General features: G+C 39.9%; 1 protein-coding gene across 6 annotated transcripts in view; it reads right to left on the reverse strand.

The window, feature by feature from the left end:
• The window catches only part of PCNX1 (pecanex 1), a 157855-nt gene extending 141184 nt beyond the window's left edge, over positions 1-16671 (reverse strand). For all 6 annotated transcript variants that reach the window (XM_040641707.1, XM_040641712.1, XM_040641711.1 and 3 more), the window contains exon 1: positions 16517-16671. In XM_040641707.1, the coding sequence (XP_040497641.1) occupies positions 16517-16669 (153 nt within the window). In that variant the 5' untranslated portion in view covers positions 16670-16671. The remainder of the gene's footprint in view (positions 1-16516) is intronic.
• Between the last annotated feature and the right edge of the window lie 663 nt (positions 16672-17334).

A 17334-nucleotide genomic window follows, 5' to 3' on the forward strand; every position in this document is an offset into this window, starting at 1 on the left:
CTATGTATGATAAGAGGCTAATATGCAAAATATATAGAGAACTCCTGTAACTCAACAGCAAAACACCAACCAGATTAAAAAATGCGTGGAGGATCTGAATAGACATTTTTCCAAAGACATAAAGATGGCCAACAGGTACATGAAAAGGTGCTCAACATTACTACCAGGGAAATGCAAATCAAATCCACAGTGAGCTATCACCTCACACTTGTTAGAATGGCAATTATCAAAAAGACAGTAAATAACGAGTGTTGGCAACGATGTGGAGAAAAGGGAACTTTTGTGCACTGCTGATGGGAATGTAAATTGGTGCTATGGAAACAGTATGCAGGTTCCTCAAAAAGTTAAAAATAGAACTAACATATAATGCAGCAATTCTACTTTTGGGTATTTATCCAAAGGAAACAAAACACTACCTGAAAAAATATATGCACCCCTTCATTCACTGCAGCATTATTTACAATAGCCAAGACACGGCAACAACCTAAGTGTCCATCAATGGATAAACGGATAAAGAAACTGTGGTACATATACACAACTGAATGTTACTGAACCATAAAAGGGAAGGAAATACTGCTATATGCCACAACGTGGATTGACCTTGAGGGCACTATGCTCTCAAGTGAATTAAGTCAGAGAGAGGGGGGAAAAAAAAACCCACATGATTTCCCGTATACATGGAATCTAAAAACAAAACTAAAATGACTGAGCTCATCAATACAGAGAACAGACTGGTGATTACCAGAGTTGGGGGTGGGGTGACAGACAAAATGGGTGAAGGAGGTCAAAAGGTAAAAACTTCCACTTAGAAAATAAATAAGTCACGGGGATATAATGTACAGTTAATAATACTGTATTGCATGTTTGGAAGTTGCTAATAAGTCTTAAAAGATCTCATGACAAAAAAATTATAATGATGCATGGTGACAGATGTTAACTACGCTTATTGCGATCATTTCACAATATATATAAATATCGAATTATGTTGTATACTTGAAACTAACATAATGCTATACGTCAAGTATATCTCAAAAAAAAAAAAAAACAGCACGTATTGCATGGTGCACTGGGTGTTATACACAACTAATGAATCATCGAACTTTACATCAAAAACCAGGGATGTACTGTATGGTGACTAACATAATAAAAAAAAAATTACTATTAAAAAACAAAACAAACAAAAAAACACTGAAGAAGCCCTTCTGGTACTAATGCACATATGTTTAAGATATATTAAGTGTGGGGGGAAAATATATAGAATACTGTAGGTGGGGGAATTTGAATCTGTAGGTTGTGGTGAGAGTCACAGTGGTTTCTTATGGGAGATAGTGCCCGTGGAGAACTGGGAAGATGGTGGGCAGGTATAAAAGGGCAACTCTTTATCACCTTTAGAGTTGTGTATGTTTTAATTTAACCATGCAAATTAATTCCCCAATTTAAAAAGTTAGATGAAAACACAGAATTTTTTTTTTTTTTACAAACTTTTAATAGGGAAGGGCTTCATAAGCATGAAGAAAACTAGTAAGTGTGGCTACTAAAAAACGTTAAATTTGTATGTTCAAAAACCCAATCATAAAGTTAAAAGACAAAGTAGGGAGAAAATTTAATATATGACAAAGAGCTGATTTTTATACATAAAAGGGCTCTCAAAAATCACTTAGCATGACAAAATGACTTTCAAAAACAGATAAAGGATACAGAAAGCAATTTAAAAAATATAAATGTCGGGGCGCCTGGGTGGCACAGCAGTTAAGCGTCTGCCTTCGGCTCAGGGCGTGATCCCGGCGTTATGGGATCGAGCCCCACATCAGGCTCCTCCGCTATGAGCCTGCTTCTTCCTCTCCCACTCCCCCTGCTTGTGTTCCCTCTCTCGCTGGCTGTCTCTATCTCTGTCAAATAAATAAATAAAATCTTTAAAAAAATAAAAAAAATAAAAAATATAAATGTCTACTAAGCACATGAAAAGATACTTATTATTAAAGAAACACAAATTAAAACAAGATGCCATTTTACACTATCATACTGCAAAAAATTTATAATAACCAATATTGGTGAGAACAAAGGGAAACAGGTTCTTTCACACCGGTGAACATATAAATTGGTATAGCTTTTGAGGTGTAATTTGGCAACATCTAGGTGAATTTAAATATGCATACTCCTGTGGCACCTGGGTGGCTCAGTTGTTAAGTGTCTGCCTTCGGCTCGGGTCTTGATTCCAGGGTCCTGGGATCAAGCCCCGCATCGCATCGGGATCCCTGCTCAGCGGGAAGCCTGCTTCTCCCTCTCCCACTCCCCCTGCTTGTGCCCCCTCTCTTGCTGTGTCTCTGTCAAATAAAAAAAATATAAATAAATAAATAAATAAATAAGCATACTCTTTGACCTAGCAACTTGTTTTCTAGAAACTTATGCTGTATACTCCCACAAGCAAGATCTTACATACACAAATGTGCACCACAGCATTCTTTGTTCTTATTTTGGTCTTTTGCTTTGGACTATACTTTTATTATGGACTGTATATACTCATACAGTTTCTATAGATAGTATTATTTTCATGATAAATACCTAATAGTGGTTTTTTACCTGGAAAGTGAAATGCTCAAAGAATATACCATACTGGGTAAAAAGCACTATGTAAGCACTGCTATTATCAGTGCAAGTTTCTATACAAGTTTCTGCTGCAGCCTGAATTAAAATTATTCAGTAATTTATTCACTGCTGAAAAATGCAGAAGACCTAAACCAACAACCTAACCAGGAAACAATAAGGTATTTTCAGACATTCACAAATAAGAGACCAAGACCTCCCAGGCTAGTAACTATTAACTTGAGGTGTCTATCAGAGTCACTATGGGCTTTTTCTGTTGGTACATTTAGGAGTAGTTGTTTTTTGAAATACACATGTCCAGCCTAGCTCTTCCTTCCTCAGAAGGTACTGATTTATTAGAATGAAGCAAAACAGAACTTCAGGCAAGTTAATTCCCAATTATCAGATGATGGGTTTGGGGTTCTTTTTTTAAGAAAGGTAATGACAGCTCTGTCCCATGTATCACCTGTCAAGAAGCCTGTGTCCCATGCTATACGCCAGCAATTCTCAAGTACAGCATCATGACAGACACTAGGAACATAAAAAGGATTTCCAATAATCTTCCAAAGCTGCTCAATAACTTCCTTTAAAAATTAAGGAAAGGCAGGCTCAGGATTATCTCTACAATAGCCTCACTCTAGCCTGTGCTATGATACACATTTTGCTGCAGGATAAGGAAAAGAGGTGAACAGTGACTCGGGGTGAGCAGATGAGTGAGGGGCATAGTTTGAAACCATCCTGTGGAGATTTCTAATTCTCCTCAACCTATTAATAAGGAAAAAACTATAAAGTTATAATTAGTTGAAAGCCACATGCCAATGCCTAAAATAGTGGCAAGAGCTATGTGGTGCATTCTGTGATTTTACAATTACTTTGACTTTCCGTATTTTAATGTACCAATACATTTTTAATAAGAAAGCCAAAACAGACACATAATGGAAGCTTGAATAACAGTGACACTGCACAATGATACGAAAAAAACTGATGCTAGTAAAATCTGCCAGTAAATATGTAAGATTACCGAATCAAAGGCAAAGCAACAATGAAAGGGAAATTTGCAATACCACACTAATCATGTTAAATATGTTAAAATATGTAAATTCTAGAAACTATAACTTTGGACAATAAAATAAAGTTTAAGTTTATAGGAACTATAGAGAATAGAGAGGAAACAAATGACATTACAATTAGATAAATCCATAACACAGAACATTCTATACGATAATTAGCCTTGGGGTGCCTGGGTGGCTCAGTCGGTTAGGTATCTGCCTTCCGCTCAGGTCATGATCCCGGTCCTGGGATCAAGCCCCTCATCAGGCTCCCTGCTCAGCAGGAATCTCCTCCCTCTGCCCTTCCTCTCACTCGTGCTCTCTCTCAAGAAAATAAATAAAATCTTAAAAAAAAAAAAAGAAAAAGATAATTAGCCTTGACTTTTTAAAAAGTCAGTTGGATGGGGGAGAAATGATTAAACCCTACCTGGATCCCTGGTTTGGAAAAACTAACTATAAAGGACATTTTCAGGATAACTGAGGAGGTTTGAATATAAACTAGATGTTAGGTATAAGAGAACTATTTATTATCTTCGATATAAAAGTGTTATGATTATGAAGCCTGAAGCATTTAGTCATGATGGATCAGAAGTATACGTGTAAGAATGTATATACAGCCATATATCCTGTACCAGTATACAGTTGAAGCAAATATGATTTTTTTAAGATTTTATTTATTTATTTACTTACTTGAGAGAGCACATGCGCTAGCAAGGGGAAGGGGGGAGGGGGGAGGGGGAAAAGGACAAGTGGGCTCTGCACTGACTGCTGAACAGAGCCTATGGTGGGTCTCAATATCATGACCCTGAGATTATTACCTGAGCTGAAATCAAGAGTCAGCCTCTTAACCAACTGAGCCCCCTAGGCCCCCCATAAATATGATCATTTTTTAAAAGGTTCATGATTGCTGAATCTAAGTAGAGATATGGATGAACATGTGATACTCTCTGAAATTTCTTGTTCATATGAAAATTATTCATATTAAGAAATTGAAAAAATTACTCTAAGCTTATTCCTCAATAGCACATACTGCATATTTTAATTCCTGTGGCATAAAGGACTGAAAAAAAGTAAGATTTTTTGATAATACAGAATTTTTTTTAGATAAACTAAATTTATTTTCACTTTTTAAAAATCTTTAAATTGAGGATTTCCTTACTAAAATGCCCCCAAAGCTCTCTTTACGTCCTTGCAAAGTTCACTTGGATTCTGTCTTAAGGGTCTGTGGTGCTTGTGGAAATGATGTGCAATGCTTCATCTGTGGCATAAATAAGATAGTACAAATGATAACCGGTTTATTTGGGTTCTTTTTAACTATTTGTTTTTATATCCTTCCCATCAACCATTCCAGATACTTATTCAGAGACAGTAATATTATGGGCATAAATGATATTGTGTGAAGTTAAAAAAAAAATTCACTGAGGAAGACTTAACATGTTGGATATATTATAATAAAACTTCATAGCAGGGAAAAATCACTACACCTCAGAACCTACTTTCTTTTAATAAGCAATATTTTCTCCAGAACAAAGATTCATTTCCCTGGTGGAAAGATTATGGGAAACACTGCTCCAACTCAAATAACAAACCTCATAAAAGTCCCCCCACCACAAGGCCTACCACAGTGCCCAGCATACAGTAAATGTTTTGAATGTAGAATTATCCTTTGCATAAAGCCTTCTAGGAAATATCTGCATCCTCCTTCCAATTCCTGAACACTGTATGACACATAAGGAATTAGTCATATTCTACCCTGTAATATAGTTGTATATTTGTCTCATGGTCTCATAAATTAGGAAGAACAGCATTATTGTATAGGAAGCTAAGACACTGCTGTCCATTTTGCGTGAATGATGTCTAAAGTTACTCATCTTTAGGATTATTTCATTTCATATAACTTTTCATATGTGAAATATTTCAATTTTTAAGATTTTATTTATTTATTTGACAGAGAGAGAGACAGCCAGCAAGAGAGGGAACAGAAGCAGGGGAAAGGGGAGAGGAAGAAGCAGGCCCCCAGCAGAGCAGGGAGCCCAATGAGGGGCTCGATCCCAGGACCCCGGGATCACGCCCTGAGCCAAAGGCAGACGCTTAACGACAGAGCCACCCAGGCGCCCCAAATACCTCAATTTGAAAATAGCATAACATAGGTTAATGGTCAATGCATGATTCAAAAATCATTCAGAATATACTCCTCTTGTGTCCATCTTAAATGTATCGATCCCAGACATAAAACCTTTCATTAATTTTTCTTATACAATTTGATAAGTACTAATAAATTGTAAAATTCCTTAAAAAATAGAATACCAACATGATAAAGGAAAGCAGTAAGAAAACTGTATTAACCATGATGACACTAAATGCAATTAAGTATCCTGGATTGGATCCTAAAACAGAGAGAGGACATCAGTGGGAAAACTAGTGAAATCCACATAAAGTCTATAGTTTGTTAACAGTACTGTACCAATGTTAATTTCTTCATTTTAATAAAAGCACCATGGTTGTGTAAGATTTTAATATTAGAGAAAGCTAGGCAAAGAGTATACAAAAACTCTCTACTATTTTTGTAACTTTTTTGTAAATCTAAAATTATTTCAAAACATAAAGTTTTAAAGATAACTTTAGTGGTTAAATCTGTTTAGTTTATGTCTAGACAACACTCAGGGAGTAAGGAAGGGTAGGAAAAGGAAAACACCCAGATACATAATTCAAGCTTCTCAAATCTGTGACTAATCTTCCTGCCTATTCTCAGCACAGTTGGCACTCGGGTTCTATTTGGTCTGTACAAAGCTCTACAGAATAGGACTTTTTTTTTTCCCCTAAAAACCTCAAAAGGAAATGGCTTGCCTTTCCCTAGGTTTTTTCTTTCTTATCATAACACAAAGCAACAGAGACTAGCACCAGCAGTGCAAGTTTAAAAAGATACAACCCCTCGGGTTCTAATGATAAAAGAAGAGAAGAAACTATTTTACAATTCTCCCAAAGAAAGAATTTAACCAACTTTTTCAGGAAATAAGCAGAGCGATCAGAATCAGTAGCTACTAATTTTACTGTGATTTGTAAAATGCACCTATATTTAAAGAAGACAACAGTAGGAAAATATTTGTGGCAATCTGCCCTTTTCCATACCATTAGTCAATGCTGTTCTTGTGTTACTGTTCCTGGGTATCTCGGGTGTCCCAGCCCACCTAAAAAATAACTCTCCGCCCTCCCCAGCTACGCAAAGACACAGGAAAACCATTTGATTTACCTCAAATTAAATAACAGAAACTATCAACCTCTTCTCAAAGAAACATTTTGCTTATTTATCAGTTGCCTGCTATGAAAATTATCCAACTACAAAATATAGAAAAAAAGATCAAAGACGTAATGTAATATGTTAGTGCCACGAAATCCTTAATTTGTATTAAGTTTGAGTTAAAAATTACTTCAAGGGAAACTCTTGTCAAAAAACAGAATATTACTGAAATGGCTTTATTTAACATTCCATTGAATAAGAAATTTACAATAACACCCTGTTTGGGAAAGTGCTGACTGGAGGTGGAAAGTACTCTCAACGCTCTATGTATATGTATGTATGTATGTATGTATGTATGTATGTATATGTGTGTGTGTGTGTGTAAGATTTTATTTATTTATTTTTTAAGAGGGAGAGAGAGAACGGGGGAGGGGGTGGAGGGCAGAGGGAGAAGCAGACTCCCCGCTGAGCAGGGAGCCCAACTTGGGGCTCCATCCCAGGACCCTGGGATCATGACCAAGGCATGGCAGATGCTTAAATGACTGAGCCGACCAGGCACCCACTCTCAACACTGTTGATGAAAATTTAAATTAGGACTTTAAGAGGGCTTAAATTAGCTTTTAAGAGGGCAAGGTGCTTTTGTTTGGTTTTGACTATTTTCTTCTTTTCAAAATACTCTCTTTCCTTGGCTTCTATAACAGGTTCCTTTCTTCACTTCCTCTTGCCTTTCTTATCTCCTTTGCTGATTTTTAATTGCTGATTTTTAGGCCTTGGAGTTCTGCCTGACCCATTTTCTTTTTAATGAATTACACTTTCTCCCCAGGTCTTATCTACTTGTAGCTTGGAGTTATCCCCTGTAGGTGACAACTATACAGAGGTGGTAACTTGTAAGTAAATTTTACCCCAAATTTCTCTCTTGAACATTCCTCTTCAACAGTCTGAACTCACGTTCTTCAAAGGTATCCTCAAAATTGCCTGGCAACCCTACCGTCCCTTGCTAGTCAGTTCACTTCCCCACTCTCCAAAAATTAGGATAGCATTTCCCCTTCTGGAAATCCTCCTCAAACCTTGAATATCCTCCTCACCTCCCCACCTCACTCTCAACAGAAAACACTCTGTACTACATCAAGGAGACTATCAAAATAAAAAAAGACCTCCCTCAACTTTCACCACCAACTGTTCATCCCTTCTTCCACCAGCATTCCTTTCTGAGGATGATCTCTTACCACCTGCGCTCTCTGGACCACAAACCTCTCTTGCCTTTTCAGGAACCTTGTATTATTGTCCATTGTTCTCTCATTCATGTTCCCTCTCAACATAAAGAAAGATTCACTCATTGGGGGCGCCTGGGTGGCACAGCGGTTAAGCATCTGCCTTCGGCTCAGGGCGTGATCCCGGCATTATGGGATCGAGCCCCACATCAGGCTCCTCCGCTATGAGCCTGCTTCTTCCTCTCCCACTCCCCCTGCTTGTGTTCCCTCTCTCGCTGGCTGTCTCTATCTCTGTCGAATAAATAAATAAAATCTTAAAAAAAAAAAAGAAAGAAAGATTCACTCATTGTAAAGTGAATGAGTATCAAAAACAAATAAGCATATTCCTTAATACAACAAGTCTACTTCTAGGAATTTATATAAAAGACTAATACAAAGACTTAACTGAGAATATTCACCCTAGTGTTTTCTAAACAGCTAAAAATTACAACCTATATAATAACGGAAAATGATTCGATACACTGTAACACATGTGTACTATGACCTACTACAGAGCTATTAAAACTGTTACTTTTTCCCCCCATGGAAACATTCACAATTTGGAGTCAAGCAAAAATAGAAGGCTTTAAAACAGTACAAATTTTATGAGCCCATTTTTGTTAGAAGGAAGCATAATACATATTTATAAGCTCCAAATACACTCTGGTTACTAAAGTGTTCAACAGACTGGGTAAATGGGAATACAAGTGATTTTTATTTTCTTCTTTTCACTTACCTGTAATTTCAGATTTAGCAAAAAAAAAAAAAAAAAACACCCCACAAATATATATATAATATATATAATAATATATATATACACACACATATATAATTGAACAAAGATTCTATTATACTGACAGAGAAAATCTAAATACTGAGCAAAGAGAAGTACATTATTAAGGAGTACAAAAATTGAAATGAGAGGATAAAGTATGCAATTATCATTAATTTATTTTAAATTAAAACATGTTTGTATTTGGGGAGAGAAAATGTTTTGGATATTTAATAAAGTTTTTCAATTTCTTCCAAGTGCTGATAAAACACGTTTTACATAAAGCCAGAAAGTGAAATAAGGTCCTCTTTACAGGAGACCAGAAAAAGATGACCAAACTGTAGTATATTCATACAAAGGAATTCTGCTCATCAGTAAAAAGGAACAAGTTACTGATACACACAACATGGATAAATCTCAAAAACATGATGTTGAATGAAAAAGGATTACAAAGGTAATGCTCCATGACTCCATTTAAATGAAGTTCTAGAACAGGATAAACTAATCTACGATGGGGGAAAAATTCAGAATAAAAGTGAGAGAGTTGACTGGGAAAGGCAAGCAGGAAGTTTCTGGGGTGACATTAATGTTCAACAACATGATGGGGCCGCACTACACAGGTGCATGCCTTTATTAAAATTCAAAACTCATCCAACGGTTCACTAGGATTTGTGCCTATGAGAAGTCTAGATGATGATATGCATGCTGAAATATTTAGGGTGATCTATATTGATGTCTGCAACTTACTTCACAAACATCCCCCTTAAAAAAAAAAAAAGGTCTTGACAGAGGGACACATTGACACACAACATGTAATTTTAAAAAATTATAGAAGCCAGATGGTGGGTATAATTCTCTCAACTTTTCTCTATGTACGAAAATGCTCATAATAAAATGTTAGAAAAATTTAACTTTCAGTAAAGTCAGCTAGCAAAAGCCAACTATGTAGTTAAATACATGTATTTGAAGGCAGGAAAAGGAATAGAAACCTTTCTAGTTTTTCAATCACCAAATGATTTAACAATTGTGAGTAACTTCTCAAATGGTAGAAAATATTCCATCTTTAACAAAAGACCCTAAAAGATTTTAGCAATCAATAGCCATTTTTGTAAATTCACAAGCATTTCTACAAGTTGACAAATATGGCTGGAACTTGATTTGTAAACCATCTTTGCACAATATATCCTTAATTTATTATATGACATAATAGAGAGACAAGAACTAAATCTATGTCATAGCCAATTATGGAAACAATTACATACACCTTGATACTAACTACTGAAAACACTAGCATGAAAAGGTACAGGATATAGGTCAAAACAGACCACCAACTACTCATCAAACTTTTCCTAAAGAATACAGAAGATACTAATAAATAATCACGTTTAATTGCTAACTTATAATACAATAACTTCCCTAATTAAAAACTTTTTAGGAAACAGAAACTGTTTTAGTCCTATAGTCATAACAAAATCTTGATTACATCTTGAAAATATTTTTAAATCTTGGCAAAAGAAAATGACATGAGGGCCTCAGAGAAATCCTTACTAATAAAGGGCTTATCATTCTGTAGAAGATAAACATCAGTTACAGAAAATGCAATAACCTGGAAGAAAAATTGAAACCTTCATAAATCTGATATGGATAATTTAGTTTCTGAATATAATCTCTCCAGATTTATACAATATATATTACTATATGGATATGTGTATATAGGTTTATGAAGTTGCATATGCAAAAAACCTATAATATGCTACACTTTGAATGATTTAAAGGCTTTTCAAGAGTTATTCTACATTTGATTTTTCAATAATTTTACATCTGATTTTTGTCATGCACCCTGATACTGAACCTAACCCCCAGGTAAGATGTAACTCCACCATACAACACAGCCTACCACAGTAATTCCCCATCCCCAAATATTCTCTATCAGTTATGTTGGTAAGTCTAAAGAAGGTTCACATATATTATAAAAAATTCCTTCAACAAATATTTAGTCAAAGCTTATATCAGCCAAGCATGAGAACATACACTGGATATACAATGCCAAATAAATCACATGATCCCAGCCCTCACAGAATGTACAAGGTATTGCAGGGGGAGAGGTATTAGAGACAGCAAATAAGCACACAAAGATACAAGTATGTGTTTATGATTAGAACCATGAAAGAAAGTTACAGGGTGTAATGATGGAAAAAAGAGAGAGAACCTGCTTATGGTTATCAGGTCAGACCTCTCTGAGGAGATGATATTTAAGCCCAGCCCTAAGGACCAAGCAGCAGCCACCTTTGCAAAAAAGCAGAGGGAAGACTATCCTGTCAGAAGTCATAGCACGTGCAAAGGCCCTGAAGGAAGACAAGCTTGGTAGGTTAAAGTAACCGAAAGTCCAGTGGCCATAGTTACTATGGCACAAACTGCAGACAAAGGTAGAATTAGTTCCACTGAGGCCTTAGTAAGAATGTTGAATTTTATTCCAAGTGTAAAAGAAAATCAGTGAAGGATATTAAAAAGGCAGAATGACATGAACAGATGATGTCCTCTACTTGTGGAGAAAGAATCGTAAAGGGCAAGAATAGAAGCTAAAGTAGTAGTACAGACAAAAGAAAAAGAAAAACAGTGTGAACTAGGAAGCAGAAAGGAAGGTCTGAGATACTCTGACAGAACTGGTAAGATCTGCTCATAAGGAAGGGGGAGGGAGACGGTATGAGCAACTACATACATGATGGTACCATGAACTAAGGTGACAAAGAGAAAGAAAACAAGTCTGGTCCCCGGGGTGTGGTGAAGGGTTAGCAGGGAATCAAGCACACTTTAGACATGGTATCTCTGAGATGCCTGTGGGACAGTCAAGAGGATATGAGTAGGCAGCTGGATTTAGGTCAGAGGATGGGACTTAGGGGCATATCGATCAGGTTCTTTAAACTGACTTGGATGTCTATAAAATACAAACAAATGGGCCACCCTCCAAATATTCTGCATCAGAATGACCACGCACACATGCACATTTTTAACACGTTCAAATCTGACATCAAATGGAGTCTGAGAACCACTTATGTAAATAGATTTTAATGTTATATAGTTCATCACCTAGGGATATAACTCTTTGGAGAAGAGAACAATAAGCAACAAGATAATGGTTTGACTAATAAATCGAGAGCTACCTAATCTCCTCCCATCATACAGCATTATAGAGGAAACACTGTTCTCATTGGCCATTCTTTCAAATGACATTTACTAAAGGCCACTCTGAAGGTGAATAATTTTTTATTTTTCATAAATATTCGCTTATAAAATACACATGAAATATCTCACAAATGAGTAAATCAAGGTTAAGAAAGGTAGAGTCTTGCCCAAAGGACTCACAATCAACAAGAGCCAAAATTCACAAATCAAGATAACACCAATTCCAATCTGCTTTCCACAACACGAAAACGCCACAAAGCCCGTGACTACAAAGCTCACCATCTGTCACACGTCATGTGCAAAAATGATTACAGTTGACCCTTGAACAACATGGGCTTGAAGTACACGGGTCCACTAATACGGACATTTTTCTTCACAAATACAGCATAGTACTATAAATATATTTTCTCTTATGATTTTCTTAACACTTTTCTCTAGCTTACCTTATTACAACACAGCATATAATACATGCAACATACAAAATATGTGTTACTTGACTGTTTGTGTAACCAGTAAGTCTTAGAGTCAACAGTAGGCTGTTAGTAGCCAAGCTTTTTTTGGGGGGGGGGTCAAAAGTTATACGCGGATTTTCAACTGAGTGGGGGTTAGGTGCCCCAACCCCCATGCTGTTCAAGGGTCAACTGTATAGCAAGAGAAAATGGGGTGAGTGCCTTAAGAGAAACAGAAGGGACAGTGAAAGTAAGAAGGAAAAATTACTTATTCATTTTCACTACTTACATGATTTATAATTGCAGAAACTATCAATTCTACCTTTCAAAGTATCCACAAAAGCTACTAATAGCAAAAGTGTTTTACTCCTATACAAAAAGCCCTAAGACTCTACCTAATTTAACATACTACGTCATCATAGACTTTGGATATTTAATTTAAAAAAACAAAGAGGGGTGCCTGAGTGGCTCAGTTGGTTGGGCATCTGCCTTCAGCTCAGTCATGACCCCAGGGTCCTGGGATCAAGCCCCAAGTAGGGCTCCCTGATCAACAGGGACTCTGCTTCTCCCTCTCCTCTGCTCCCCTCCCCCACTTGAGCACGCGTGCTCTCTCTCTCTCTCAAATAGTCTTTAAAAATAAAAAATAAAATTTAAAAACAAACAAAAACTACCTATACAATGGCTATAAAAGTCCTTATAAATCCCAGCTCTTTATCTGCCTAACGTCACAAAACAAGTCATCTGGGGTTGACCTCAGGAGTCCTCATCAGTAAAATGAGAACACAGAGTTTAGGATAAAGAACCTATTCCTTTCACAGTCACTATCCTTGACAGTTATTATTGGAAGAACATACAAATAATAATCTATAAATGTCAGAGATTTTATTTTTACATGGAATGTTGGATTTTGCTTCAAGTGTATACTTCCAACTATCTGCCTCAATACTGTAGAAGTAGTAAGATTTCTGAAAATGTTGACAAATCAGGGCCTCTGGGTGGCTTAGTAGGTTAAGCCTCTGCCTTCAGCTCAGGTTGTGATCCCCGTCCTGGGATCAAGCCCCATGTCCAGCTCCCTGCTCAGCAGGAAGTCTGCTACTCCCTCTGTCCCTCCCACCCTCTCACATGCACACTCTATCTGATGAATAAATAAAATCTTTAAAAAATAAAATAAAATAAAGTAAATGAAAATGTTGACAAATCATCTTCGCTGATTGCCCCTAGACTAGAATCAATCCTGACTATAAACTCAGGGTCACTCTGTACTTACCTTTTCACAACAGTTCTAAAACTTGTAAATTGTTCGTTACCCCCAAGCTAGACTTCGAGTTCGGTGAAAGCACAAGCTGTGTCTTGTACATTTCTAATCATTCAATATCTGAGTAGTTAACTATGTGAACGGCACTGATCTAGGTCCTGACAACACAGCAGAAAACAAAATAAAGTCTCTGCTCTCCTCAGAGCTAATACTTCAATGAGATGGGAGACACTAACATATATCAATCAGTGATAAGGTATATTTAAAAAAGGGGGGGGAAGGAGGACTAGAAAATATTGTGGGAACTGGAAGGTTGCTATGTTACATAGGGTTACCAGGGAAAGCTTCACATGTAACTGAAATCTGAGTAAGTGGAGCAAGTCACATAGGTATCTGGAGGGAAGGTGTCATGGGAAGGGGGGCGGGGGAAGCAAGTGCAAAAGCCCTGTGGCAGGAACATTAGTTATTATGTGGGGAAAATTCTAAGAAGGCAAAGGGGTGGGGCATAATAGAGACACATGGGAGGGCAGGATCTGAGAGAAGAGTGCCATGATCTGATTTGTTTTAAAGAATCACTCAGACTTCCGTAACAAGAATAGAGATAAAGAATAAAAGCAGTGAACCTCATTAAAATCCTGCAATAATCCAGGGAAGCCATAATGGTAGCTTGAACCAAGTGAGTGATGATGATTAACTGGATTTTAGTCAGGTTTTGAAAAGAGAACCCACAAGATTTGATGAACTGGATGTGAAGAGAGAGAAAGATGAATCAAGGAGATATTTTAAAAGATTAGGAATAGACTTGCCATTAACTGAGACAAGAAAGCCAGTGAAGCAATTTTCCCAGAATCTAGCAAACTGCCCAGTAGATAGACACTCAAATGTTTGTGAATTAAATTTAACTGAATAAACTCCCAAAATGAAACAGTAAACTCAATGTATTGCTTTCTATTTGCTCTAATTTCCTATAGTAATGTTTGCTAATTACACAGACTTAGCCACTAACAAAGTTCACGTGCTTACAAGGAACCATTACACAGCAATACAGCAACTAATCCTTACATCTCAAGTACCAGTTTCAGTTTTAAATTTGTAATTCTCCTGGATATAAGAGAAATCTGCTATGAAAGCTCTGTGACAGCCTGAGGATTCTTACACCCGAAGTAATTAACCTGTTCCTTAATGATGTCATATTCCTGGAAGGTAGAGCAGTGCAAATAGAACCCCTAAGCCAGAATTAATTGAAAATTATAACACTTCATGATAAATTTTCAGAATGGAACAAGACTGAACAAGTCCCCTAAAAAAATAAGTCCTCAGTCACCAGCATTTTTTTAATCTTTTTTTTTTACCTCCAGCAGTAAGTCCCTTCAAAACAAGTTTAATGAAAAACTAAAATCTGCTTGAGAATGTGAAATTTCGCACATCTTCCCCCAAGCTGGCACCTTTCCTGCCAATCAGTGAAAAGGAGCTTCACTTAAGAAAGAATTGGGTATCCTCACTTTAGCACTTCTCAGGCGTACTCCCAGACTTTCTAATTCAACACCATTACTATATAGCTCCATGAAGAACCACAAAGTTAACAGAAATATAAGGAATTCTCCTAAAATAAAAAGTTTTCATCCTTTCCTGCCTTCCTGTTACTTTAAAAACTTAATTGAACCTTAAAAAAAAAATAACTGAGTTTAAGTATCATCTCTCTTCCACATTAGTTTCCCTAATGCCCCACCCTAACCGAATGTGTTAAAAAAAAAAAAAAAATGTGCGTACAACTCCCAGTGAAAATACAGCGTAAAACCCTAGATCATTCGGAGAAGCTGACCGTACTGAATTCAGCAACAGGCAAGTACTTCCTTTTTCCTATCAGTAAACGGCCTTGAACCAATCCAAACAAATCTGAAATGCCAGCCAGATTCCCCGTATCTCCCCCGCTCCCTCCCCCCAAAGCTGGCCTGGAAAAACAGCAGCCACTGACCACAGAGCTCAACAGAAAAGAACCAGTGGTAAGCAAAAACAATGCCTTTTGGAGGCAGGAAGGTTAGGAGCCAGGTTTTCCACCACCACCTATTCTCGAGTAAGAGCCCGGCCACCCCACAATCACGTTCCCAACAGAGCCGCACGCATTCTTCCCGGGCTCCGAGGGCCCCCGCACGCGGATTAGAGAGAGAGGCGAGGTGGAGAGGGGAGAGCGAACCGCCGGGGGTGAAGGGAGTGCCCAAGGGGTGCCCGGACGCCCGGGGAACGGAGCGCAAATAAGCACGCGTGCCAAGGATGAATGCGGCGTCCCTTAGGAGCAGAGTGCTCAGCGCCTGCCACAAAACGTGGAGGGCAGGGAGCCCTAATTGGGCTTTCCTCCCCGGGTGGACAGGCTGGAGGGGCTACAGGTCCAGGACCCCCTAAGACGGGGCCCAGGAGGCTACTATCTTCCCGTAAAAGGGTGGAGCACACGGGGGCGCCAGCTAGGGGCTGCTGCTGCTTCGTCCCTCCTGTCATCACCGCCATAGGGGACATCCTAAAGAGGAGAGTGGGGACTCGGTGAGGGAGGGGAGCACCACAGCCAGTGGGGCAGTGGGCCCCGAGTGGGCGGCGGGCGCGCGCCGGGGAGAGGAGAGGGCGCGACCCCGGCCCGGAGCCCGGGAGGCGCGAGCACCCGCCGGACTCCGGAACGCCAGGGTTTCCCGGCCGGCGACGAGGGGAAGCGGGAAGGGGCCACCCTCCTCCCCGCCCCCACACTCACCATGTAGAGGGTGAAGGGCAGGCCGAGCAGAAAGAGCCACAGGTAGAGGTGCAGCGCGTTCACGAAGGTGGCCTGGTGCGGGTCGTAGTACCAGCCCCCGCTGAGCGCGGCCCACACCCCCTGCCGGAGGATCTGCAGCGTCTGCGACCCCATCCCCACCCGGCGCCGCCGCCGCCGCCGTCGCCGCCGTCCCCGCCCCGGCCCCAGCTCGGCCTCGGTCGCCGGAGCCCGCAGCTGCCCCGTCTATCCCCCTCCGGAGCTCCGGGAGAGCGGGACGGCGCTCCGGCGGTCGCTAGGGCTGCTGCAGGAGGAGGAGGAGGCAGCTAACGAGGAGGAGGAGGAGACCGAGGAGGCGGCGAGCGGCGGGGCGGAGGAGAGCGGAGAAGAGGAGGAGACCAGCCTCCACAGCGCCGCCGCCATCTTGTCTCCTAACACCCGGAGCCGGAGCCAGGCCCCCGCGCCCGCGGCCCGCCAGCGCCGCCGCTGCCGCCGCGACCCCCGCCGGCCACCAGCCTTGGGCCCGGCGGAGAGAGAGGCCCGGCGCCCGGGAGGGACCGGGAGCAAGCCGCGCCCCCTCCAGCCCCTCCTCTCCTCTCCCTCCGCCCCCCGTGCCGGCTCCCCGCGGGTGCGCGCAGCGCCTCGGCCACCGCGGGCGCCTCCTGCCGGCGCCCGGGAGAAGCGCGCGCGGACGCGGACGTGGGCCCGGGGGGCGGGGCTCTGGGACACCCCATTCTGCGCCTGGTAAACCACCCTGCTAGATGCATTGACCGGTCTCCAACGGGAGCCTTCACTCTCCTAAACCCTGTCTTTAGAACCTT

The sequence above is a fragment of the Ursus maritimus genome, unplaced genomic scaffold (genome assembly GCF_017311325.1).
Source record: "Ursus maritimus isolate PB19 unplaced genomic scaffold, ASM1731132v1 scaffold_25, whole genome shotgun sequence".
Lineage (NCBI taxonomy): Eukaryota > Metazoa > Chordata > Mammalia > Carnivora > Ursidae > Ursus > Ursus maritimus.